Source organism: Carcharhinus amblyrhynchos, chromosome 25 (genome assembly GCF_965287045.1).
Source record: "Carcharhinus amblyrhynchos chromosome 25, sCarAmb.v2.hapA, whole genome shotgun sequence".
Taxonomy (NCBI): domain Eukaryota; kingdom Metazoa; phylum Chordata; class Chondrichthyes; order Carcharhiniformes; family Carcharhinidae; genus Carcharhinus; species Carcharhinus amblyrhynchos.
The window spans coordinates 27,355,067-27,382,576 of record NC_137348.1 but is presented as its reverse complement, the minus strand read 5'-3'; the positions used below and the strand labels follow the sequence as shown (position 1 = coordinate 27,382,576).

At 42.7% G+C, this 27,510-nt stretch overlaps 1 protein-coding gene across 3 annotated transcripts in view; it reads left to right on the top strand.

Annotated features, from left to right (window-relative positions):
* The window catches only part of stxbp1a (syntaxin binding protein 1a), a 118,295-nt gene that overhangs the window by 84,532 nt on the left and 6,253 nt on the right, over positions 1–27,510 (top strand). Inside the window, exons 7-19 of one of the 3 annotated variants that reach the window (XM_080212490.1) lie at positions 1,216–1,364; positions 3,911–3,995; positions 7,657–7,787; positions 9,542–9,649; positions 10,848–10,908; positions 13,201–13,266; positions 13,464–13,544; positions 16,475–16,613; positions 17,014–17,123; positions 19,811–19,912; positions 24,041–24,126; positions 25,540–25,694; positions 26,324–26,449. In XM_080212490.1, coding sequence (XP_080068616.1) covers positions 1,216–1,364; positions 3,911–3,995; positions 7,657–7,787; positions 9,542–9,649; positions 10,848–10,908; positions 13,201–13,266; positions 13,464–13,544; positions 16,475–16,613; positions 17,014–17,123; positions 19,811–19,912; positions 24,041–24,126; positions 25,540–25,694; positions 26,324–26,433 — 1,383 coding nt within the window. In that variant the 3' untranslated portion in view covers positions 26,434–26,449. The remainder of the gene's footprint in view (positions 1–1,215; positions 1,365–3,910; positions 3,996–7,656; positions 7,788–9,541; positions 9,650–10,847; positions 10,909–13,200; positions 13,267–13,463; positions 13,545–16,474; positions 16,614–17,013; positions 17,124–19,810; positions 19,913–24,040; positions 24,127–25,539; positions 25,695–26,323; positions 26,450–27,510) is intronic. The other 2 variants (XM_080212491.1, XM_080212492.1) reach the window with 2 other exon arrangements.

Here is a 27,510-nt window from a genome sequence, read left to right as displayed (position 1 = left end):
TTTCGGAGATCTGCCCTTTTTTAAGTTGTCCCTCAGTTAATTTGATTTTGAATTTAATTTGATAAGTTGGTACAAAACAGGAGTACCTGATGACTCCTAATTGATGGTTAAATCAGGGAGTCTCATGCTCCCTATTTAAAGCAGGTGTGTCAGACTCTCAGCCTGCATTCAGCAGGGAGCAACTGGAGAGCTGGCTGTGTACAGATGTATGGAATAAATAAAGTAAATTGGTGTTGGGACTTTTGCCTCCGTGGATTTATTAACCTACAATACTGAAAGTCACAAAAAGTGTTCTGAAGAATCATTAAAGACTATGCATCAGCTTTTGAATGCATGAGAGACTCAGCTTAGCAGTAAATATGAATGACTCTCCTGTGCTGTTTCTACACTGATCGCGCACTACCTTGTGCTCACATCCACGGAAATCATCTAATAAAAAAAAAGTGCCTCAAAGTGGCAGAAACGTTTGAGACGTGGACTTGCGGCACTTGCCTGACTGCACTTAGTGGGATTCATTTCAATCTCTTAATGCTCCTAACTGGGCTGAGTTGTTTTCGCAATCCATGTCATGTATAATTTACTGCAAGGCCGTCTTACTCTGCTGACCGTCTCAGCGGTGGTTAGTTGCAGCAAATATCAGCGATTACAGCCCCGATGACCAATGAGAGGCAGGCGCCAAGGATTGCAAGGTCCATCTGTCAAACAGTGGGTTCCTGCAATTCGACTGGGAAACCTGTCACGCGATCATGAACAGATGGCTTTCTGCACACTGCAGTCTTTTTCATTTTTTTGTACAATGGCTTACGTTAGCATGAGCTGGCCTTGTATTATTTAGGTTTACAACTCAGCACAGGAAATGAAGTGGCCAGCTAAAATATATTTGCAATAAGTCAGTTGGCTGAATTTTACACATAAAGTGGATTGGCGAGGGCATGGAATGAACAGTACATTCAGAGAACGGACTACACATGTTTATTTTGAGCTGGGGTTCTGCAGGTTATCATGTTGCAACAGCACACAGGGGCACCCAATTGTGCAGCTTTTCAATAGCCAGAACACTTGGACAGTACCCTGCACATGGTATTTTAATAATGGGTCTGCTGTGTCATAGCCAAGTAGGCCAGATTGGACCTCTCTTCATGAATGAACTGGCATTGCTGTATCCTAATCCATAAGCTACGCACAAGGAGTTGACGATTATTTTCTGTGTTTCAGGTTTACTCGCTGGATGTACCAGATGCATTCCAGAGCTTTTACAGTCCCCACAAGACGCAGATGCGAAACCCTCTCATGGAGCGATTAGCAGAGCAGATTGCAACCCTCTGTGCCACACTGAAAGAGTATCCTGCTGTCAGATACAGGGGGTGAGAGCACATTTTTCATGATGCACCCTTCCTCTCTTAAAAGACTGCTGCTTCCCACAGTGGGAGCGGTCCCACTAAATTAAACAGTATTGTCTTCCCTGGACATAGCATATCCCATGGTTCTGGATAGGGAGGGACCGGGTAATGGAATATTATATTCAGAGGACAGTAAGCCCTGGTTACATAAAGGAGACAGGTGAATGTGTAAATATTCTTGAGATTTGCTTGGCTGAGAAGTGAATATTTATGCGGGCAGTTTCATCAGGACATTAGTTAGGGTAGAGTATGCAAAACTGTGGAAGGAGCAGGTTTAGCGGTCTCTCTTTTTCTTTGCTTTTACATGTCATGAGGACATATTAATCACTTTGAAAGTGCAGACCACCCGTGCATGCAATCAATTCAAAATGTCTGGCTGCATAACCAAAGGCACAATTGGTTCAAAAATCAGTATGCTGTGCCCTGATGTACTGAAGTTTAATCATAATTGTATTGTGAATACTTATCGCATTCCTTACCGTGTAAGGAAGGACTGTCATGGGTAGAAAATTTAAAGGACAGGTGAATCCAATTCACTCATTGCAAAGACCTAAAGAGAGACACTCGCTTACACACACACATGCACACTCACACATACATGTACACATGCACATTCATGCACACACATTCATGTACACACACACACATTCACACACACACATGCACATATGTATACACACATGCACAGTCACGCATACACATGCATGTACACACACATTCTCTCACACACACATGCACATACGTATATACACACACACATTCACACACATACTTGCACTCAAGCACACATTCCCCACACACACATTCACATGCACACACATAGCGTGCACCAACATATTCACGTGCACATACACACACACATATTTGCACACACACTTGTGCACACACATTCACATGCACATACTCACATGCATACACACATGCACACTTTCACAGTCATGTGTAAACACATTTACATGCACATGCATGTGTGTTGTTTAATTAGTAACTTGCAGAGTGCCACTGGTAGAGAACTAATTCATGTTTATCAGCTGCTCTGGGAGCTGAGGATTGGTGTGCAGCTCAATAAAGGTAGGTAAAGTATTCTGCCAACACAAGGTGACAACATTGGGCGTGGATTTTTGGATTCCATTTATTTTCTATTGTTTTTCCTCAGGAGATCACAGTGAAAGGAATGGAACAGCAATATCAATAGCTTTTAAAAAATAACACAATTTTAATAGTTTTTACAAAGAACTTGATATCAGACTGAAAGGACAATGCAGCAGGTAACTCCAAGTTCCTGCTGCTTGTAAAACAATAATATTCTCAGATTGGCAAAACAAATCTCAGCAGAACACTGTGCTAAGAGTGATCTTTTTAAACCCTGGCTGCGATCCTACTGGCTGTTCATGCCACGCTGCCGCTGTAGCGAAGTCAGAGAATTTGGTGCTCAGCCAAATCTCCATTCACACAGTGGCACAGTGATTAACGCTGCTGCCTTACAGCGCCAGGGACCTGGGTTCAATTCCTGCTTGGGTCACTGTCTGGGTGGAGTTTGCATGTTCTCCCTGTGTCTGTGTGAGTTTACTCTGGGTGCTCCAGTTTCCTCCCACAGTCCAAAGATGTGTAGATCAGATTGATTGGCCATGCTAAAATTGTCACTTTGTGTCAGGAGGATTAGTAGGGGTGATGGAGATAGGGGCTGGGTGGGATTGTGGTTGATGCAGACTCGATGGGTCGAATGATCTCCTTCTGCATTGTAAGCATTTTATGATGGGAAAATCCTGCCGGTGTGAAAGGTTATAACATTCCAGCCCCTGTGCTTCTTAATCAGATTTATTTTCCTTGAATCTAGCTGCCTCTTCTGAACCAAAGACACCACAGCCACTTGTCTCAATGCACAATAACTTTGCTGGGGTTCAGTGTATAATTGAGATTCAACCAAGACCTTGTCGGTTTGTCAGGCTCATCAGCACATAGTCACATCTCTCCCCATTTTCATTCCGATTGACGTCAATGGAATATAAATGGGGACAGATCTAAAACGGGCTGCCAACTCACTATCACACCATTCACAGTATCACACTAACTCAGGGACCCTGAAGGTGTGTCATCTGGTGTCTTGTACAAGTTGGAGTCCCTGGCTCAGAGTTTCAGGCAAGGGGAGTGCAAGTCAGAAGTGCAGCCAGGGAGGTCAGTGTGCCCGATGTACTGTTTTGTCTGTTTTAATATGGGCTGACGCACACAGCTGCATTCCTGTTCAGTTCCTGTTGTGCAATGGGGGTTCTAATCTGTAAAATCAAACCTAATTTGAGTCAACATTTGCAGAAAATGTTGTTACCGAAAAGAGAAGCACAGTCATTCGAGGATTCACTAGTTAGTAAAATGTTTGCGGCGTAATTCCCAACTGCTACTTTGATGTTCTATGGCTGGGTCATTTTTCATAGGAAAAGTATGAGAGTTGTTGAAAACCTGTTTCTAAATTGTGTTGGTATTTTTTCCGTAATATGCTGCCTTTGCATTTCCAGCGATTATAAAGAAAATGCCATGCTTGCACAGCTGGTCCAAGATAAACTAGATGCATACAAAGCTGATGATCCGACAATGGGCGAAGTAAGTGTTTCCAATATAACAATGGTTCTCCTTTAATACCCAACCTGTCGCGTCTACTGGATTTACTATACGGTGAGGAACTACACCACTTCCACAGGGACAGAGTGACCAGGGGTGTTGCTTGCTGTTCAGTCAAAATAAGAAAATTCCATTATTGTCTAAGATCCAGTTTCCATTATTGATTTGCTATTTCCAAAGTAGTCAGCCTCCTAATTGTTGTCTATTTAAATGGAAAGTTACTCGAGAGTGATTTTATTTTTGTGAAAATTAAGCTTTGGTCAGGCAAAGCAGATGCAAATATCCCCTTCCTGCACCTTCCCATGGCAAATAAGGGGGATATTGTGGCATAGTGGCATTGTCACTGGGAGTAATCCAGAAATCCAGCATGGTGTTTTGGGGACCTGAGTTCGAATCCTGCAAACTTGAATTCAAAAAAATCTCTAATTAAAAATCCAGATGACTACTAGACCATTGTTGTAAAAAACCCATCTGGTTCACTAATCCCCTTTATTTTGCTGCCTCCACCTGGTCTGGGCTACATGTGACTCCAGACCAAGTAATATAGTGGACTGTTAAATTGCCTAGAAAGCCACTCAGTCTTGGGGATGGATAATAAATGCTGGTTCAGCCATCGACACCCATATTCTGGGTAAGAATTTCAAAAATCCCAGTCTATAAAGTTAATATATTGCTTTGGGCCTGAAGTTAACAATTTAGCAACAGAATTAAACAAAAGGAATCGTAGCAGGCGGGGAATGTGTTAAGCCTCTCACTTGTAGCCCAGTAATAAAAGATGATGCAAGTCCAGCTTCTTCACAAACTCACTTTATTCTCTTTTACAACTCCATATATATACCTCACATCCATTGCCAACTGTAACCACTTGATATATCCTGGTGAGTACTATTAAACAGTTAACAGGGAGATTAGGTCTAAAATGGGAGGTTGCAGTTAACCCATTCCTAACAACACGCACCACGGAAAGGTCCATTGGCCTTGAGTGGAATTTTCCAGCACTGGGGCGAGCATGGTCAGAATATCCCACCCAAAATCTTTTCATATTGATGGTTTATTCATGAGTTTTCTTCTTACTTCCACTGGATGATTTATCCTTTTAATATGTGCCACAGAATCATAGAAGGCTCCAGCAGTGATGGATGCCATTCAGCCATTGTGTCTATACGGACTGGTAAAAGTATTCAATTAATTCCATTCCCTTGCTCCTAACTCATTGCCCCATAAATTTATCCCTTCACATATTTATACAGTTCTCTTTCGAATGTGTCAGTTATTAATTTTTTTCGAACATAAATCAGTTCATAATATTGCTCTGCACTTTTCCCTAATGCCAGAGTCATGAATAAAACCACTGGAAGTGCTATGGATGATGCTCCCAGCAGCTCAGCCTGAGACTGGCAGGCAGCCTAGACCTTTTGAAATAGCTTAGCCTCACAGGACATCTGTGTACTTGCTTAAAATGATCAACAGTTACAGTTCTGATTCTTGCTGGCAAATTTCATTCCCGCACACTTTCCAAAGTACACACAAATCTATGAATCCACAAAAGGTGCACAAAGGTGAGTTGCATTCCACAGAGGAAATTCAACGCCTTAGAAACTGTGGAAGAACTCATCAAAGAGATAAGCAAGTCTTAACGCAGCCTTAACAGAACATTGATAGATCGAAAACTTGCAAATAATTGTGAAACAATTTGCAGAACCTTCACCATCAATGACTTGCACACCTTGCTTATGTTTTTTAGCTCTTACTTATTTGATAAAGTAGATAACATTCCACATTGAAGGGCAATAATTTAGTGTAAAGTACTTGCCCATTTTGACTTAACTGTGATAAGTGAACAAACTTTGGCAGGAAGCATCCAATTCCTAAAGTGGAGAAATTGAGTTTAGTTTTGAAACTAATGTCTTATTATGAATAGGTTGAAGTTCCTGAATAAAAAGTTAAAGCATTGACATGACCTGTACTAAAGTAAAGCATGGATTTTTTTTTTGTCTTTATAGAAGACACATGGTAGTTTAGAAATTGTACTGTAGCTGCTGTTTCTGTTCAGTAATTCTTTTAAAAAATCAGTGGTATTTAATAATTGGGATTTGTTAGTAACAGGCGTAGTAACAAGGAAGCAGGAAGACAGCTCTGTGGAAATTACACCTATCTCGATTATTTATGCATGTATTCACTGGTAATGTGTGATACGTTGCATGGCAGTTGCTGCAAGGCAGCAATCTCTGAGTCTGCACGCTCGCCCCAAAGCCAGAAAATCCGACCCGGGGTCAATGGACTTTGTATCATCCGTGTTCCATGGAACTTGTATCATCTGTGTCCCGCCCACTACAATTCCCATTGGCAGGCAGGGATGGGAAAATTCCGCCCAGTGTGGTTGGCAGGCCATAAGCTCTGAACTCCAGGGCAGTGTAACTTTGGGGGAGGGGGGTGGTGTGTGTGTGCATTTGGGAACCACACACACACACACACACACACATACACGCACATACATACATACACCCAACCCACTGCAAGATTTGTATGGAAAATGCCTAGGAAGTTCAAACTTCCCCAGGGCAATTGCCCTGCACTTCGAACCATCCAAAAGTTGCAATTTAAATCATAAATTGATTTGGACTGCGTAACATTAATAGTTACCCAGAAAGAATTAGAAGGATTCACACCACAGCTAGCGCTGTAAAAGAGGGAGTGTGGCCTCCTCACATCTGACTGAAATGACCTCAGATGTCGCAGCACCGGCTGGATCACAACCAGCCTGAGTCAGAAGGCCGGGTGAAATAAGATGTTAAAAATAAGTTCTGGTGAGAAAACAGGAACACAGTGGCTTTTGGAGTTAGACTGTCCCTCCACAGATATTCAGGGCCCATTATCAGGGCGGCATGGTGGCAGAGTGGTTAGCACTGCTGCCTCACTGTGCCAGGAACCTGGGTTTAATTCCGACCTCAGGTCACTGTGTTGAGTTTGCACATTCTCCCCGTGTCTGTGTGGGTTTCCTCTGGGTGCTCTGGTTTCCTCCCACAGTCCAAAGATGAGCAGTTTAGGTAAATTGGCCATTTAAGTTGACCCCTCATGTTTGGGAGATTAGCTGTGTCATTGCATGGGGTTATGGAAATAGGGCCTGGTCGGGATGTTGTCAGTGCAGACTCTTTGGGCTGAATGGTTCCTTCTGCACTGCAGGGATTCTATGATGTCAGTGCTTACTTACTGAGTACCAATACACAGAACAGCCAGATGCACATTCACACACTCAATTACAAACAGGTAACTTTCTTAATCTCAGTCAGGTCATTAGTATAGCGACCGTCTCTGCAGGAAGGGATGAAAACAGATGGGCAAGTCACTCCCAACATTTGGGATTATGGAATTCTGAATTCTTGCCTGCCATCTTTTCATCTAATTGGATTGCTTCAGAGGACCTGACTGGTCCAAATAGAATAGGAACAGAAATTTCTTTAGGTTCTCCATGTTCAATATTTATTGGGTGAGAAGTGATAACATGTCAATAAATGTTGAATTGAAGGACTGTTGATGAAAGATGTGTTTATGTTAATGCTTGTATCGCTATTACATAAGGTGCAATAAGCTTATGGTTAACTAGCTTGTGTCTCGTTCTTATGGCTGGATTCTCTGATTTCAGGGTCCAGACAAAGCTCGCTCACAGCTGTTGATAATTGACCGTGGATTTGACCCAGTATCTCCTGTACTCCACGAATTGACCTTCCAGGCCATGACCTATGACCTGCTGCCTGTTGAAAATGATGTTTACAAGTGAGAAGCTCCTTATTTTCTACTTTTTCACAATGCCTGTGTGTTTCATCATTGTTCGGAATAGAGTTTTCAGACAATACCAACAATTGCCTTCAGAAAAATGACACCGAGTTCTGGGTCGTGGTTATGTCGGACTTAGGCCAGCTTGTATTTTCCTCATCTAATGAGCATGTGCTTCACGCTGCGCATGGATTGAATGTTTTATTTTGAGAGTCACCTGGTGAACGGTAGGTATTTATGCTTGTGGAGATGGCACTGCTCTTTCAATATGCATTTCAAACTTCAGCATCCAGTGTCAGCACTTAGTACATCCAGGCCAGGTGCAGCACAGGCCAAATACAGACTAAGACTTTCTCATTCTCGTCCAAAGGAGACCTCATCCAAAACTCAACCTCCATTTTACTGATTGAATCTTTCCAGATTGTCTTTATGTGTTGAGTGAGATCACCAAATTCCATTCTATTTTGTTGTTTGGATCCACATCCATCTCGAGTTGAGTCAAAACTATCCAAACCTATTTTATACCGATTTGAGTGTGGCAGGGTGGCACAGTGGTTAACACTGTTGCCTCACAGCGCCAGGGACCGCGGTTCAATTCCAACCTCGGGTGACCATCTGTATGGAGTTCCCATGTCTCCCCTTGGGTTTCCTCCGGGTGTTCCGATGTCCTCCCACACACCAAAGATGTGTGGTTGAGATGGATTGGCCATTGCTAAGTTGCCCTTTAGTGTCACGGAGATTGGCAGAGTAAACATTTGGGGTTATGAGGACAGGGTCTGGGTGGGATTGTTGCTGTTGCAGGCTCAATGGGCCGAATGGCCTCCTCCTGCACTGTAGGGGTTCTATAATATAAAGACATTAACAAGCAAAAGAAAGGGAAATAAGTCAAAGAAAAGAAAGGACCTTCATTCCAGACTGACATGGATTTAAAACCACCCAATTTCCATCATGAATATTGTTCAGTTATCCTGTTTGCTGTGGTAGGGTCAGCTGAACAGACAATGGAAATCATGCCAATGCAATAGTATTTTCTAAACAAACAGACTTGCTCTGCTTTAATGCACAATTAATCTGGCACAATATTGCACCTTGTATTTTATACTCTGGTGCCCATGTCACACACCTCTGTACATTTCACTAGGGCACCTGAGGCATCCAAGTATTTGCTTGAAAGAAGAAGTCTTTACAGAGCGGTAGGGTGGCACAATGGTTAGTACTGATTTGGGGGTTCAATTCCAACCTTGAATGGCTGTTTGTGTGGAGTTTGCACATTTTCCCCATGTCTGTTTCCTCCGGGTGCTCCGGTTTCCTCCCACAGTCCAAAGATGTTCAAGTTAGGCGGATTGGCCATTATAAATATGTAGATATGTAGGTTAGGGGGATTAGCAGGGTAAATGCATGGGGTTACGGGGATAGGGCCTGGGTAAGATGCTCTGTCAGAGAGTCATGACCCACCACACAGTGAGAAAAGTGCTGCTGGTGGAGCAGAGACCATCAGCTTCCCTACAAGATGTGAGGAGAAAGGGGGCTTTACTGTTTGGCTTTCTTCTGTGTTTTCAGCAGACTTTTTGCTCAAGACCTTTGGCCAGGCTCAGCTCGTGGCTCAGAAAGACTCAGGAAGGGTTGCTGCTTGGATCAGAGTCATAAGTCAACCCAGGAAGAACTATTTAGGTTCTGAAAAAACTGAGCAGTCACTTACTTCCAGGTCTGAGTTTCTGTTTAAGGTGATCAGTTTATTTTTTTCTCCCCCTCAGGTACGAAACAAGCGGAATCGGAGAAAACCGTGTCAAGGAGGTTCTTCTGGATGAGGATGACGACCTCTGGATTACACTGCGTCACAAGCATATTGCAGAAGTGTCCCAGTATGTCCCAGTGTTTCTTCTGTATTTCTGTACTAGTCATAGAGCATTCATTTCAGAATTGTTTAGTGACCAAGATAGAAAAGAAAGCCTTTTCATTAACATCCACTGCGATTTCTAACCACATTTGGGCAGGGTGGGCAGATTGCATTTTCATGTATAATTACACTTGCAGGGGATCGATTTAAACTTCTCAGTAACATTGTAGAAGTCACTACATTTGGATTTCCTCCTATCCTAACATTGTAGATGTCAGACCTCCTATTATCCTGGGCTATTAATGTGAAAAAGATACTTACTCTTACGTAATTTTATTCTGACGAAAGTATGTTCACGTGGTTAGTATAATGGACAAAACTTTGGGGAAGGGCTGTTACCTTTGCACCGAACCATCAGTTTGCTTCACTCTAACTATAGACTCAGCTCATTTTAAAACTTTCCTGTGTTGCTCTCTGGGGGCAGAATTTTACAGACCCTCCCAGCAGCGAGATTTTCCATTCCTGCCAGAGTCAATAGAGTTTTGAACCCTCCACATTTTAAAGCCCCAACTCCATTGCGACAAGGCCTTAAAATTCTACATTTGGGCTGTAGTCTCAGCGAGCTTGTCTTGACGATCTGATCCTAAAAGGGAAAATGCTGGAAAATCTCAGCAGGTCTGGCAAATGTCGGTAAGGAGATTTAAGAACTGATGTTTCAAGTTCTGATGACCCTTTGTCACTTTTCTCTCCTAACAGATGCTGCCAGATCCGCTGAGATTTTCCAGCATTTTCTCTTTTGGTTTCAGATTCCACAGTAATTTGCTTTTGTCTTACAATCTGATCCTAAAGTTCATTTAGACCACAAGAGCAGAATTCATAGTTGCCTTGAATTTGTGTGCCCTGATCTATATGAACCTGTAGTTAAGGTTAAGAGACTTTCAAAATATGGAAGCTGGGCTCCTGTGCGTGTTTACTCAGGGAATTGCCCAACTTAGGAACCAAACTATTGAAGGCAGCATCCAGATTTGGATGGTAAGGTTAAACATGTTTCTGGCAGATAGCAGATGTTCAAATAGTGCTTGTGTGTTCAAAACAAAAATTGTTTCCTGAAGCAGGTTATCAATCACTGGCAAAACGATTCCATTTGCTGTGAGGCACGTCAACTCGGCAGAATGTGTAAATCTGCCTTTGAAATGTGGCTAAACAAGGATTTTTCTCTCCAGGGAAGTGACACGGTCCTTGAAAGATTTTTCTTCGAGCAAGAGAATGGCGACCGGCGAGAAGGTTTGTGGAGACTATTTTGATATCTCGATGTGTTGACTGCCGTATGTTTTGTTTTGTATTTCCTTTTCTCCCGTCCTGAAATAAGGAAGCCTGTTGGGATATAAAAGCAGCAGTTACCTTTTCAAAGCAACTCTCCTTCATTTGCCAACATTGATGAACCAAACCCTGTCCTCACCTGGCTTCAGCACTAAACCTTTCAGCAGTATTGGGTGGATAATGATCAGGAATAGGAACCCTGGCTGACTCTTTTCCTTCACCAGCTAAAAGGCGCCAAGGTTAACTGTGGTTGGTTGTTCGTCCATTGTTGTCGATGAGGACCTCGACACCACTAGTCATTTTGAGGCTGGGTGCGGTGTGTCCGAAGATGACTGATCAGGCCAATTCGGCACATATTGGGGACAGACTTGTGTAGGCACTGTAGTTGTTGCGCTGGTGGCTCTGGACTTGCACAGCTCACACATAAGTTGTCCTTCAGCAATGCACCTTGCTTCATAAGCTTGATAGCCCTTGTGGATGAGGCAGCACCAGGTAGGGTGGTTTTGTGCCAATGTTTCCTAGGTGATCGTGTCTATGTCAAGCGACTTCAGGGAGGCCTTGAGTATGTCCACACACAGCTGATGAGAGCGCAAACCCGGTGGGCGGGGCATGTCATCCGTGTGCCAGACGAATGCTCCTTTTTGGGGAACTCTCTGCTGGAAGACGCTCGCTTGGAGGGCAGAAGAAACGGTCAACTATACCAAGTCTACCTCGCTCACTGGGATTGGCTTGATGAGGGTTGAAAGTTTGCACTTTCTGACCTACCTGATCCAATCCCTGTAACGTGCAAGTCCATTACACCATCAGGGAAACACAGCCTTCATTCATACTGAATGAACTAACATATTTTGACGAGTGAAACCTCATATAGCTGACTTGGAACTAAAAGCAAGTTAAAATTTAAATGCGTAGCGACTGAACAACACCCAGACACCTGGTTCTCAGATTGCCGTACAGAGGGAATCTTGTACAGGTGTGCCATTCACGTAATTGAGAACTTAAAAGTTGAATAAATATAAATCCTTTCCTGTTCATGAGGATATAAAAAAAACCAATGGAAGGCCAAAAGAGAGGCATTTTCAAAAGCTCCAACTGCAATCAGAAAGTCACTAAACCCTACAAACCGGTTGCTCCCACTTCTCAAATATTGACATTATGTTTCAGATTCTGATATGATTCTAGCTCGGAAAAATATTGTCCGGAATCTTTCAGCCATTCACGCCACACTTCCGCTGTAGCTAGGTCAGAGAATTTATGGCCAGCCAAATCTCTGTTTACTGTGGCAGGATGGGAAAATCCCGGCTTGAATGATCATAATGGTGTTTTGTTAGAAATTTCTGATAATTCCCTAATTTCCTTGGCTTGACTTTTATTATGACAAATGCTTCATATATATTTCAACAGCAGCAAAGAGAGAGCAGGGAGTGAGGAAAATAATAACAGGGTGGGGGGGTTTGGTAGAATCTGTGTTGATGTGGTTCAAATGGAAATAAGCTGTGTGTGTGTGTTCTCCAGTGCTGTAGACCAATGTACTGGTGGATCTGCAACTTTTAATCTATTCCGTTCAAACAGATACCAACTGACAATCGGATCGCTGCAGGATGTGGATATCTAAATTAAAAACAGAAAATGCTGGAAATACTCAGCAGGTTATGGGAGCGTTTGTGAAGAGAGAAACAGCCAGTGACCTTACACCAGCAGCACGATTGCTCTAGACACATCCTTCGTCTCTTTACCTGCTCTGTCACTGCTCTCTTTGGTTCTGCACACACACACAGGCATACAAGCACACATGCACGCGTGCACATACACACACATGCTGGCATAAACACGTGCATGCACTTACACACACACACACACACACACACACACACACATAGGCGTACCCACATGCACACAGGCATATGTGCACACACACATGCACACACACACAGGCATAAACACACACCCATGTCTGCACACAGACATACGCACTCACATGCGCATATGCACATGCACAGTGGCGTACACACACATGCACATGCATGCACACACACTCACATGCAAACCGGCATACGCACACACATCCACACAGACATGCACATGCACACACACATGCACTTGTTTTAGTTCTCTGACAGTGTGTGTTGTGCAGTGTGGGATGGGAAAAGGGAAGGAAAATCCGCTAAGCTTGTCAACAGCTGAGGTGTGAAGTATAACATCTGCACCATCCATCATCAGTGTAATAAAAGTAACTACATCTTATCCTCATTGCAGACAACCATGAGGGATCTGTCCCAGATGTTGAAGAAGATGCCCCAGTATCAGAAGGAATTAAGCAAGGTATTGGCAGACTAAAAAATTACATTTATAGAATAACAATGTGACCGGACTGGATTTTCTGACCTCCGTGATCACTGGCTAATGATGCCTTTATATCCATGATAGTGCAAAGAAATACCACTATAAATATCAACCCAAACTGTGTCTGTGCATGACTTTTAACTTTGTTCGTTCATTAACATTTGTGTCTTTTGCAGTATTCCACCCACCTTCACCTTGCTGAGGATTGTATGAAACACTACCAGGGCACCGTGGATAAGTTGTGCCGAGTTGAGCAGGTGAGATAATAAATTCCACCGGGGATTGTAGATCCCTGTCAAATATGATAGGATTCAGGCTGGAATTCTCCTACCTCACCCGTGACTGGGATTCTCCAGTCCCGCTGCTGTGAATGGGGAGTTGGGTGTGTGCCAACTTTTCCGTTCTCGCTGGCAGAGGTAGCAGACATGCGAGATTGAAGAATTTTGGCCTCAGTGTTTTCCATCAGCCCTCGTTATGACATGGGGAAACCTTTCATTGCTGGCATCCCATTGCTTCGGTGAAAGTGAGTGTTCCCCTCGGCTCTTAAAAACCATTTGGTTCACTGATGACCATTTCTCATTACCCCCGGCATCCTTTCTGCAATGCCACCTCCCCCCCACTCTCCCCTCCCTAATTGGCCATTACCTGCCAGCCTGCTGTGTGCAGTAGTTGGATATTCCTGCCTAATGTTCTGAGGTCTTGGGTTCGAATCCTGCCACGGCAGATGGTGAAATTTGAATTCAATAAAAAAAACCTGGAATTAAGAATGTACTGATGATCATGAAACCATTGTCGATTGTCGGAAAAACCCATCTGGTTCACTAATGTCCTTTAGGGAACGAAATCTGCCGTCCTTAACTGATCTGGCCTACATGTGACTCCAGAGTTGCCGCAATGTGGTTGACTCTCAACTGCCCTCCAAAGGCAACTAGGGATGGACAATAAATGCTGGCCAGCCAGTGGCACCCAGGTCCCATGAATGAATAAATAAATTAAATAAACCTCCATTGTTTAAACCTGATTTTGGAATGTTTGATGGCCACAGCTCACCAGCAAAACAGAGGCAATTTTATCAGCTCCCCAGGTGGGAAACCCTCGGGATCAGGTAGAACGCTGGTTTTACACTGTGCCCGATATGCAGAGTGAAACAGGGAAGGGTGCAAAAGCAACATTCACCTGATGCGGCCAAGTTAGCGGAATATTGTCCCCGGTGTTTAACCAGACTGGAACCTGAAAGTGGTGCTCCTGACTACCACATAGGGCACTGCGTATCCTTTTGGCACCAAACTGAAATTCTAGACCCCTACGCCAGTGCAGGAATTTGGAAGTTGTACATATTATTGTCATGAGATGCAGGATCAGGTTCTGAATCCCCTTGGAATCTTATGAACATTCCTACATGCGCGTTGCTTGATGTGGAACTCTTTATACTATTGTTAACTGCCATGGGAGAAATGCAAGGAGAGGTCAGGAACTTTTTCCCAAGTGGGGAAGAGAGGAAAAAGTTAAAATTTATTTACTAGTCGCAAATAGACTTACATTAATACTGCAATGCAGTTACTGTGAAATTCCCCTAGTTGCCACACTCTGGCACCTGTCCAGGTACACCGAGAGAGAATTTAACATGGCCAATGCACCTAACCAACATGTCTTTCGGACTGTGGGAGGAAACTGGAGCACCCAGAGGAATCACCGTGAGCTCACCTGGTGGAGATCAGTCAAGAGTAAGAGCTAATGTCTTGCCGGTTTGCTCATTTTGAGAGCAAAAGTTTTATTAGTGTCACAAATTGGCTTACATTAACACTGCAATGAAGTTACTGTGACATTCCCTTAGTCGCCACACCATGGCGCCTGTTCGTGTACACTAAGAGGCAATTTAGCATGACCAATCCACTTAACCTGCATATCTTTGAATTGTGGGAGGAAACCAGAGCACCTGGAGGAAACCCATACAGACATGGGGAGAATGTGCAAACTCCACGCAGACAGTGACCTAAGACCGGAATTGAACCCAGGTCCCTGGCGCTGTGAGGGAACAGTGTTAACCAGTGTGCCACCATGCCATTTAAGTTGCAATATTTAAAATTCCAGCGTTCTACATTAGTAGGTACAGTGATGCTCCCCCTCCGTCCCTTTGTCTGTCCACCCCAGTGACACACTAATTACACATCCTATTCTTCATTTTCCACCCCCCAATTTTCATACCTCTTCTCAGCATGGGTTTGAATCGAGAATAACATTCGGAGGGGACATCAGAAGGCTGCCAACTTGCTATCAGCTGCCTCACACTGCCATGCAGCTGGTGCTCATGCTGACTTATTGTCCTGCAAATCATTCTCGATGTGTGAAGAGAGATGGTGAGAATATCTGTGAGCTCCAGAGGTTGCCAAAAACCGAGCCTCTTCCTATCCCATCCCGACCACCACACAGCAGTGCTGACATTTAAGTGGTGGGTAGTCTTTCCAACAAAGAGTGGGGGGAGAACCTTGTGTAGCTCCCTCAAATCTCTATTTTTGATTTTTAATAAGAATATTGTGGTGAGAATTAAACTTCCAAAAGTAACAAATGGGAGGCATTGTGGCACAGTGGTTAGCACTGCTTCCTCACAGCGCCAGAGACCCAGGTTCAATTCCCAGCTTGGGTGACTGTCTGTGCGGAGTCTGCATGTTCTCCCTGTGTCTGCATGGGTTTCCTGTGGGGCTCCCACAGTCTGAAAGACATGATGGTTAGGTGCATTGGCCATGTTAATTCTCCCTCGATGTACCTGAACATGCACCGGAGTGTGGCGACCAGGGGATTTGCACAGTAACTGTATTGTAGTGTTAATGTAAGCCTACTTGGAACTTAAAAAATAAGTTAAAATTTCCATTTTTGTCGCTGCAGTTATTCCCGCTACAATCTCAACTTAAATTGAGCAGCTAAACAGAAAAAGTGCACCACAGTATTGTCGGCTAAAGCATGAGCGTAAACTCTTCTCTGTCCCATTCTTCTGTTTAGTCTCCCTATCTCAAGACAGGCTGATAAATCACTCAAACTCTGCATTTCAGTCAGAGTTTGACGAGGAACCAGGAGTGTGGGCGAAACTTTCAGGGAACAATTCCAACCTTAGGTAGCTTTGAAGATCTGAGCGATTGGTCTGCTTGCCAAATGAAGCATTCTCGAAATGCTGCGACTGTTAATTTTACAGGACTTGGCCATGGGCACCGATGCTGAGGGAGAGAAAATCAAGGATCCAATGCGAGCCATTGTTCCCATACTGCTGGACAACAATGTCTCTACGTACGACAAAATCCGCATCATCCTCCTCTACATCTTCCTTAAGAACGGTGAGTGAGGAAAGCTAACATTGGAAATGTGACAGGGTGGCACAGCGGATAGCGGTGCTGCCTCTCAGCGTTCGATTCTCAGCTTGGCTTACTGTCTCTGTAGAGTCTGCATGTTCATACATGTCGTCTACTCTAGAGATTTCTATTCCTATGCTTCTAAGCTTGAGGAGGTGGAAACATGTGTTTCTCTAACTGGACTTAGTTTCTACTTGTTATCGATCCTCAGTGGCGCAGGGTTCAAGGAAACCAGAATACATCTCTTATTCCACGTGAATCCGATGCTCTGTCTGTGTGATTATTGGACAGTCACATCAGCAAAGCTGTGATGCTGGGTTTTCTTTATAAAAGAATAAGAATTTCAAGTCGAGCCCACCCTTTCTCTTTCTGATTCAAAAATTAGGAATCACCGAGGAGAATCTGAACAAACTGATTCAACACGCCCAGATCCCACCCGAGGACAGCGAGATCATTAACAACATGGCCCATCTGGGAATTCCCATCATCACAGACGTACGTTATTCTGTTTAATTAACTTTGCATCAGTTGTACGCTGGAAACAAATCCTGTTAGTCAACAATTCTCGGACTTTAGAATCCTCAAAATCACAGGACTATTTTGGAATGTTTAGATTGTGTCACGTTTATTCTTTGAAAAATCTTAGTGTGAAAGGAGATTATGATGACCCTTGCATGCACGTTTCACTAGAATTTTGTGCTGTGATAAGGGATATAATGTCAAGAAGCTTCAGATTTTTATTTTTCTTCAGTGTTGTGAGCTCCATATTGTCACCAAAATGTCGCACACCGTTACACATGTGCTTTGAACACTAATATAGCAATAGTGATGTAGTCCTAATGAGTAGCTAGATAAGGATATGGTGTTTGATTTATAATTGTCACATGTATTGGGATACAGTGAAAAGTATTGTTTCTTGCATTCAGTATGGATAAAGCATACCATTCATTGAGCACATAAGGGAGAAGGAATGGAGAAGGTGCAGAATATCGTGTTGCCGTTATAACTAGAGTGTAGAGAAACTTAATGTATGGTAGGTCCATTCAAAAGTCTGATGGCAGCAGGGCAGAAGATGTTCTTGAGTCAGTTGGTATATGATCTCAGACTGGAGCAAAGAAGTAGGAAGATATTTGAATAGGATGAGATGAAGTAAAGTAAGGGGAGGCTCATGAGAAGCACATCAGGCCAAATGCCCTGTTTTTTATTGGTTGTAAAATTCCATGTAAACCAGGGATAGGTTCATGGGCCAGTGGCTACTTTGGCTGCAGATGGTTATCAGGTTGATTCTATGGCACCCAGCAGCTAGAGTACAAATTGTGTGTGCGGCACCACAGCCTTCAGATTTACTCTAATAGTTGCTCTGAAATACAGTGACCTAGATACTGAGGACAGTGCCAGAGTAAGCAGCCTGATTAAATGGACGAGAGTATGAAGATGGTGAACTAAGCAGGATCTAAATAGAAACAAAATGAATAGGAAAGCAGATTTAAAAGGAAAGTAGCAAAAATGATTGCGCAAGAGCATTAACGGGGAAGATTCGAACGGGTACATTTAGTTCTTAAGTTAATGTGTTGTGGTTGGTGAAATTTTCTCCCCTAAGCTTTTGCTGTTAATAGTCATCAACAGTGGTACTTATACGCCACCCAAATGTCGGTGCCAATCAAATCATGCTCCACTCTGTCCCCCGCTTCACCAGTGGCCATGCAACCCCTGCCCCCCACCCTCCAACCCTGCCAAGGGCATTGTCGCTGGACATGTAATCCAGAATCGCAGGCTAATGCTCTGGGGACCTGGGTTCGAATCCCACCACAGCAGATGGTGAAGTCTGAATTCAATAATTGGAAATTAAAAATAAAAGGTGATTGCGAACCCATTGTCAATCATTGTAAAAACCCTGCTGGTTTACAAATGTCCTTTAGGGAAGGAAATCTGTTGTGCTTTCCTGGCCTGGCCTACGTGTGACCCCAGAGCCACAGAAATATGGTTGACTCTTAAATGCCTTCAGGGATGGGTGATGGGTGATAGATGCTGGCCCAGCCCGTGACACCCACATCCCATGAATGAATAAAAGAAAATGTCTCTTTTGAATTTGTAGGCCTGAATTGTGTGCTCCTCAGGCACGCGTGATTGGTGGACCCAGGAGCACATGCGATAGGTTGGATCCCAACTACGACTCGTGCCAACTGGCCATCAGCATGAAACGTGCATTGAGGAAGGCTCAGTGCGGGTGTAGGGCATGGTGTTGATGGCGAGCTGCCAGTGTTTGCCATCACTTCCTCTCTGAACTTGACCACAAATTCAGGAATTTGGACTTATGCAGATTGGCATGGAACCTCTGAAATTATGGCCGATCTCTCAGTGTCCCACCACAAGCTCTGATGTGGCCCACATTCCCGCACCGCCCACCCCCCCCCTCACACACACACACACACACACACACTCTCCATCCAGAGTTGGCAATCAGTGAGAGCTTCAACCTTGCCAATCTCACAGCGCTGTTAGAGACATTGTCCCAAGTTACATCTTGTTAATCAAGCGTTGCCAGCAAAAAAAAATTGATGAAGAGCAAAGCTGGCACTGAAAACATAACTTCATGTTCATGTGGCGTTGTCATCTGATTAATTAGTAGGTTCTCAAAGCTAAACTTTAATTGAAAAAAAAACTTCTAAATCTTCATTCTATGTCAGAATCAAAGATTTGATCTATTTAAACATCTTGAAAAGTGATTTTATTTGGTTGCATTTTATTTTCTATTTGTGTATGTCCGTGAAAATTCTTAAATGTGATTGGCTGCTTACTCAGCCTGATGACATCATTGCAGCTCCATGCTGGAATCCCCAGTAAAGCCTGCTGGAATTAGGTGCAGTACCATTGCACTATGTTAAGAGGTGTAATTCTGACCATACGGATTTCTTGATCTCTCAGTGAGATTTATTTTGAGGTCAGTGTTGAAAGTTCTTTCTTTGCCACAGACTGCAAACTCAGGGCTTTTGTACCCAATGTCAATAATAACTTGAGCATTGCATCCTGTGAGGATGGCAAATTTTGCATATTAAGACATATACCAGAAAACTTGAAGTGCTATTAAACTTTTAGCACTCGCCAACACTAAAATAGTCCAATAAACGTACACTTTACAATGTTGGGAAGAAAACAATTCACCTTCTGTCCTTGGTGTTCAGTCAACCCTGCGTCGTAGGAACAAGCCAGAACGTAAAGAGCGTATCAGCGAACAGACCTATCAACTCTCTCGATGGACGCCACTCATCAAGGACATCATGGAGGTTGGTGGTCTTTTATTGACTCAGTCAATGGGCACGTAATAATTCTGTCTGGTAGATAATTTAATGAAAATGATTTGAATGCTCTGAGAAAAAGACCCAAATATATCTTGACAATCCAGATTAATGTTGATTAAAGATCTGAATTCTTTGGTTTTGGATGAGGCAATTGTTCCATTATCAGTCAGTTTGGATTCTGTGTACAGTTTTCCTACACTCACTGTCTAGACACTCCAACATTGTCGATATGAGGGAGAAGGGGAAGGCTTGACCGTTTACTAACCTGAATATAGATTTGGATTGCCTGAAAATCTTCCCATTCATTTTACTCCCTCTGATTTAAGACAAGTCTTTGCTTTGACTTATTATTGTCACACGTATTGGGATACAGTGAAAAGTATTGTTTCTTGCGCACTTTACAATCAAACATAGCAAGAAGATTTGCATAGAGGAATGCAGATGTTTTACCGCAGTTGTATAGGGTGTTGGTGAAGCCACATCTGGAGTATTGTGTGTAGTTTTTGTCTCCTTATCTGAGGAAAGATGTTCTTGCTATAGAGTGCAGAAAAAGTTTACCAGGAATTCCTGGGATGGCAGGTCTATCACATGCGGAGAGACTAAGTCAGTTAGGATTATATTCACTGGAGTTTAGAAGAGTGAGAGGGAATCTCATAGAAACTTATAAAATCGTTACAGGGTTAGACAGGGTAGGTTCAGAAAGAGTGTTCCTGATGGTGAGGTAGTCCAGAACTAGAGGCCATTGTTTGAGGATAAGGGGTAAACCTTTTAGAACTGAGGTGAGGAGAAATTTTTTCACCTAGAGAGTGGTGAATGTGTGGAACTCACAAGCACAGAAAGTATTTGAGGCCAAAACAATGTTTAATTTCAAGAAGTAATTAGGTGTAGTTCTTGGAGCTAAAAGGATCACGGGATATGGGGGGAAGGGGGGATCATGATGTTGATTTTGATGATCAGCCATGATCAAAATGTATGATGGAGCAGGCTCAAAGGCTGAATGGCCTACTCCTGCTTCTATTTTCTATGTTTCTAAGTTTCATACAGTATATAAGGAAGAAGGAAAGGAGAGGGTGCAGGGTATAGTGTTTCAGTCAAAGATAGGGTGTAAAGATTAGCTTCATATGTGGTAGGTCCATTCAAAATTCAAAGTCTTTCAAAGATTGAAGAGGAGCGACAGACTTTGTAATGTTATTCTCAAACTATATCGCGGGATTTAGAATAATATTCAGTAATATGTTTGGAATTTATGCACAGTATAAATGGACATGGTAGAAGTTATGATAGTGTAATAGTGTAGTGTGATAGATGCAAAGGCATGTCAGAACTCATTTGACTTGGCGTAAATAAAGAAAATATTACAAATGCTGGAAATCTAAATCTGACAGCACACAGCTTGGAAATGCACTTCAGGTCAGGAAGTATCTGTGGTGAGAGGAGACAACAAACTTCTCAGATTTCCCCATATTTTCAGAACTGAACTGAGAATTAAGTGACCGGTGCACATTAATGGAGTCCAACATGGCAATGAGGGAACAAAAACACAGAAGTGGAATTGTCAGTTGATGTAGCATATCATCTCAGTCAAGGAACAGAAAGTATAGAATAAATTACTAATGGGAGGCTTAGAGACAAGACGTGAAAATGTTGAAAGCTGTGGGATTAGTTTTGCAATATAAGTTACAGTAAATCCACTAACTCTAAATGAGACACGGCAGCTCAGTGAAAAGGATATAACAGCACTGCAAGCTCTGTCCCTGGTGATGATCCTTCCATCAATCTAATCATTCATTTGTTTCCCTTCCTTCCCAAATATCAACAGTTGGGAAGGTGGTGATGTAGTGGTAATGCCACCAAACCTGAGGCCTGGACTAATGCTCTGGGGACATGTACTCCAGGCAGCTGGTGGAATTTAAATTCACTTAATAAAACTGCAATTATAAAGCTAGTGATGCTGACCTTGACAGCTATCATCAATTGCTGTCAAAACTAATCTGCTTCATTAATGTCCTTTGGAGGGTAAGACATTGGTCCTCCTTTTTGGGCCTACATGTGACTCCCGACCCATAGCAGTGTCTGCTGTTCTGAATGATTACGTTCAGAAATGGCTGATCCAACAATTCAGTTCAAGAGCAATTTGGGAAGGGCTTTCCAGTGATGCCCACATCCCATGAGTGAAAAGAAAGCTCCACAAAGCACAGGCAGCAACTTTAACTGTATCAGTAGTGGAAATGTGTGAAGAAAGTGGAAAATGTGAAGTTGATGAAGACCAGAGAGCTGGAGAATGTACACAGGAGAGATGAGATATTGTTCCTTTCGCTTGGGTTGAGTATTATTATAACAATGCAAAAGACCAAAGGTAAAAAGGAGAAATGAGAGGAAGAATGAGATAAAGTGATAGGCTACATCAAGCTCTTTTGACTTTTGATTTGATGAAATTATATGTGATTATTCAAAATTCTATTGGTATGAATAGATAGGGAAGTTCAGAGAATTGAAATACCAAATAAAAGTTCAAATGTGCAATTTGCTTTGAAAGGAAGTGCGGTAGATTATGATCAAGAAACTCGGGAAGTGTGAAGTGAATGAAAGTCAGACCAAGAGGGCCCGGACAGCGAAAGAGCATTACTAGAGACGGGTGCTAATTTAAAAATCTGGTTCAGAGCCCTCTTGCAACACAATGGCCGGAATTCTGTATCCCGATTCTGTGAACGGGAATTCCCATTGACGTCACCCCTCTCGCCGGTGTGGGGTGACTTCAGTGGGAATTCCCATTGACACAGTTGGAACTAGAGGAAGGCAGCACTAGCAAACAATGCGTCACCTCTCACTGAAGAGAAACACTTGGCTGGGAGGCCAGAGAATTGCGTCCAACATGTCAGAGCTGTATCTTGGAATGAGACCTGTTGTCAGTTTTTGTATCATGTAACTAATGTGTGCAAAATTGTTTGCAATGCAATAGCTGTATCACTAGGCTGAAGCTTGCTGCACCCGTATTACTGTACCGTGAGACTTAACTCACAGGTTAAAGAGACGTATGAGTTTTTCTCATTAAGATCATTGCCATCCGGACTCAGCTAAGACCTCAATTAATTAAATGAATAGCACAGGCGTTTAACTTTAATGCTGCATTTTATAGGTTTTCTTCCTTCCGCCACAACTTCTATTTCTCTCACCAGTGTCACTTCAGCCTCTTTTTATCTGGTCTGCATTAAAATTGGAGGATTAATAAAGGTAAATCCGAGCTCCATGAATGCCAGAGCCATTGAGCAGCTGCACTTCATTTGTTAGTCTGGATAGTGAATATTTGCAGCTTACGCTTCCATGAAGGGCACCTTATTCGTACAGTAGCAGAGTGGTTAGCACTGCTGCCTCACAGCACCAGGGATCCAGGTTCAATTCCAGCCTTGGGTCACTGTCTGTGCAGAGTCTGCACATTCTCCCCATATCTGCGTAGGTTTCCTCCGGGTGCTCCGGTTTCCTTCCACAGTCTGAAAGACGTACTGGGTAGGTGCATTGGCCATGCTAAATTCTCCCTCAGCATACCCAAGCAGGTGCCAGAGCGCAGCAACTAGGGGATTTTCACTTCATTGCAGCGTTAATGTAAGCCTATTTGTAACACTAATAAATAAAATAAAAAGTCAAGTTTGATGCTGTTCTTGTGCACCATGCACATCTTCTGGTTAGGCAGCTATTTGCTCCCCAGTCCTGTGGCTCCAAAATGATTTGTGCTATCTCTTTTTACTGAGCTTGCTGAGATCAGTGAATTCAGCACCAACTGGGAAATAAACCTGGGATGTTCTGGGCTGTAAGGGCTGCGAAAACTTTGCCTTTACCTATGGAACAATCGGAACGTAAGTGCAGCAGTGGAGGCAGTACTTGGGTTTCTCATAAAGAATCTTGGTTTCATTAATCAGCCATAAGCTATCCCTCGTTTAGGCAGAAATGTTGATTTATTATGGGGACTTCACCCTGTTAGAAACAAAGTGCGATAGGTGTAGAATTTGAATAAAATAGCGCCATGGGAAAGGGTGCTCATTATGCCCCAAGTAGAAAGGCGATGTGTGAATTCCTGTGTTCAATGATTAATATTCACCCTGAGTATTTCTTCTCCAGGATGCCATTGATGACAAGTTGGACACTAAACATTATCCGTACATCTCCGCCCGCTCAACTGCCTCCTTCAGTGCCACTGCAGTCAGGTATTGTGTCTGTACACTATTTGAATTAACACTTGATTGATTTGATTTGATTTATTATTGTCGCATGTATTAGTATACAGTGAAAAGTATTGTTTCTTGTGCTATACAGACAAAGCATACCATTCATAGAAAAGGAAAGGAACAGGTGTAGAATGTAGTGTTGCAGTCATAGCTAGAGAAAGATCAACTTAATATAAGGTAGGTCCATTCAAAAGTCTGAGGGTAGCAGGGAAGAATCTGTTTTTGGGTCGGTTGGTACATGTTTTCAGACTTTTCAACCTTCTTCTCTCGGGAGAAAGATACAAGCGAAAATGTCTGCGGCATGTGGGGTCCTTAATTATGCTAGCTGCTTTTCCAAGGCAGCAGGAAGTATAGAGAGAGTCAGTGGGTGGGAGGCTGGTTTGCGTGATGGACTGGGCTTCATTCACACCTCTTTGTTATATGTATTGCTGATATACCAGTAAGACTGTGTCCTTCAGACACTAAATCTTTCTGAAATCAGAGAATCTCTACAGTGCAGAACGAGGCCATTTGGCCAATCTAGCTTGCACCATCAACAATCCCACTCATGACATATACCCAGAAAATCACTAGCACCATTGACTATCTGACCTTGCTATTTCCTCAGGTTTTATCCTATATACTGATGACTACAAAGCTTCCCCACATATTTACCTTGACTAAGGGTTAATTTAGTGTGGCCAATCAACCTAAACAGCACATTTTTGGACTGTGGGAGGAAACCGGAGCACCCGGAGGAAACCCACGCAGAGATGGAGAGAATGTGCAAACTTCAGGGGCCTGATTTGGGGAGAATAAGAAAGACCATGTCGAGTGCTGCAGCAAGAATATCCCTATTGATTGGTGCCTGTACTGGCACAAATTGGCATTAAATTAGATAGTCCTCCCTCCCCCAGAGTGCACTATCCATCCAAAGTTTGCCTCCAAGCTCTAGCTCCCTTCAGTCTGTACAAGAGGCGTCATGAGTATTAAAGCTGAAATGAAAAGACACAGAAGATAGCAAGTAGGAAGCAAAACAGAACTGAAGCACAGGAAGAGAAAACAAAAAGGAGGAGAGTGAATGAAGAGAGAGGGAGGAGAAGAGAATTGAACAAGAGAAATAAAGGGCCAAAGGAGGGATGAAAGAACAAAAAAGGTGGCGGAATAGTCTAAATTTTGTGCTTTTCAACTTTGGACATATTTGAACTGGAGAGAATCAATCTGCAGTATTGAATCCAAGAGTGATTCTTTGGAAAAACACATACTTTTGAATGATAATTTTAAGGATATAGCGTTAGGGATAGTTTTGCAGTATTGACCTTCATGGAGGCGGGCTGTGCCAAAGAGTGTGACCGTTGATTGCAGAGAATGATTGAGATTTTTGACGTTACTCTCTGAATGATCTTTACACAGCGCCCGATATGGCCACTGGCATAAGAATAAAACCCCAGGGGAGTACAGGACAGGGCCACGCCTCATCATCTTCATCATTGGAGGTACCTCTTGCTCTGAGATGCGCTGTGCTTATGAGGTCACACAAGCCAACGGGAAGTGGGAGGTGCTAATAGGTAAGTATTGCAAAGAATCAGCCATCACTTTATTAACTGTGGTAAGTCAGCTTAAATACATTTTCTTCAAATGGTCATCTCATGTAATCAAATTAAACACTGTCGCCTTTCATTTGCTATATTTATTTCAATAATGTATGTAGAATGAATGCTCAACTATTAGCTGTAATCCAAAAATTGATGCATAATGTTGATGGTGTGTTTTGGTGCCCATGTGCTTTGCTTTTCTCTTGAATATTGGTTTATGTGCATATTATTGCTGCTGTTGTTCCGCTGTTACAAACTTGTTAACTACAATTGTTTTCTGCTCTCTCTAGCAGTGGTTGTTCTGTGGCTCTGTGTAAGCTTGTTTGAGTCCTTCCTTTACTTCTGGGTCCTCTGCCTTGAGGCTACGGCTCAACCCATGGTCCAAGGCTAGGGCCTACTCCAGGCTTCAAGGCAGAGTTTCTCTGAATTCCCCTCAGTGACCTTCAGCTTGGGGCGGAAACCCAGTGAGAACAGAAAGACACAAACCTCGTGTAAATTTGCATGTATACTTACCCCACACTTGTCTTCTCTTCCCAGGAAAGTTAATATGGGCATAAATTGGCGTGTTGTAAGGGTGTTAGCTGGCCTCTGTTCTCTCACAGGTTCTACCCACATTATAACTCCTACAAAATTTCTCATGGACCTGAGACACCCGGACTTCAGGGAGTCCTCTAGGGTTACATTTGAGGATCAGGCTCCCAAAGAGGAGTGAAAAAGGCAAATAAAAAGTAAAACGTCAAAAAGAAACTCTTCGCTTTCGAAGGGTTTTCTTTGTTTACTCTACCAAACCTTTTCTTTCACAACTGCATTATTCTAAGTATCTTCTAGAGTAATGAACTGTCTGTACAACTTGTAACTTTTTTTTAAGCAACATCTCTTAAATATGAGAAAAAGATTAAAATTATTATTTAATACTTTTGCAGTTCAGACTTTTCCACTTAACCCTTTGAATACAACAAAGATTTTTCAGGCATTTTTCTTGCATGCAAAATTTAAGAAAAAATTACATCGTATCTGGTCAAAATATTTCATGGTTAAAAAGAAATAAATCGACACATTGGATAAAAAAATTAAATGTGTGTATTTCTGCAGAGAAATGCTACTGAAAAGGGTTAATGCAAAATGTTTGGTTAAAAATCTCTTCCTTACAGTTTAAAAAAAATCTTGCTAATAAAAATGTCTTCTTGTTAAAATCAAGATTTTAAAATATTTCATTAAAGTTCTCATTCTTTATAACAAAATTCTTTGTGAGTTCCAGTAATTACTTGCAGTGTTATTAAATCTGCAGTATTCCTTTGCCTCAAGTATCAGTTGTAGTGTTTTCATTAGCAGGGGTTAAGTCTCATCATCAGCAGGAGTTAAGTGTCATCATCAACTGGGGTTAAGTGTCTTCATCAACAAGGGTGAAGTGTTATGGTTAGCAGGGATTTGATTTTGATTTGATTTATTATTGTCACATGTATTAGTATATAGTGAAAAGTGTTGTTTCTTGTGCGCTATACAGACAAAGCATACTGTTCAAAGAGAAGGAAAGAGAGAGTGCAGAACGTAGTGTTACAATCATAGCTGGGGTGTAGAGAAAGATCAACTTAATGCAAGGTAGGTCCATTCAAAGGTCTGATGGAAGCAGGGAAGAAGCTGTTCGTGAGTCAGTTGATACGTGACCTCAGACTTTTGTACCCTTTTTCCCAGCATAAGGAAATGAAAGAGAGAATGTCCGGGGTGTGTGGAGTCCTTAATTATGCTGGCTGCTTTACCGAGTAGCAGGAAGTGCAGACAGAGTCAATGG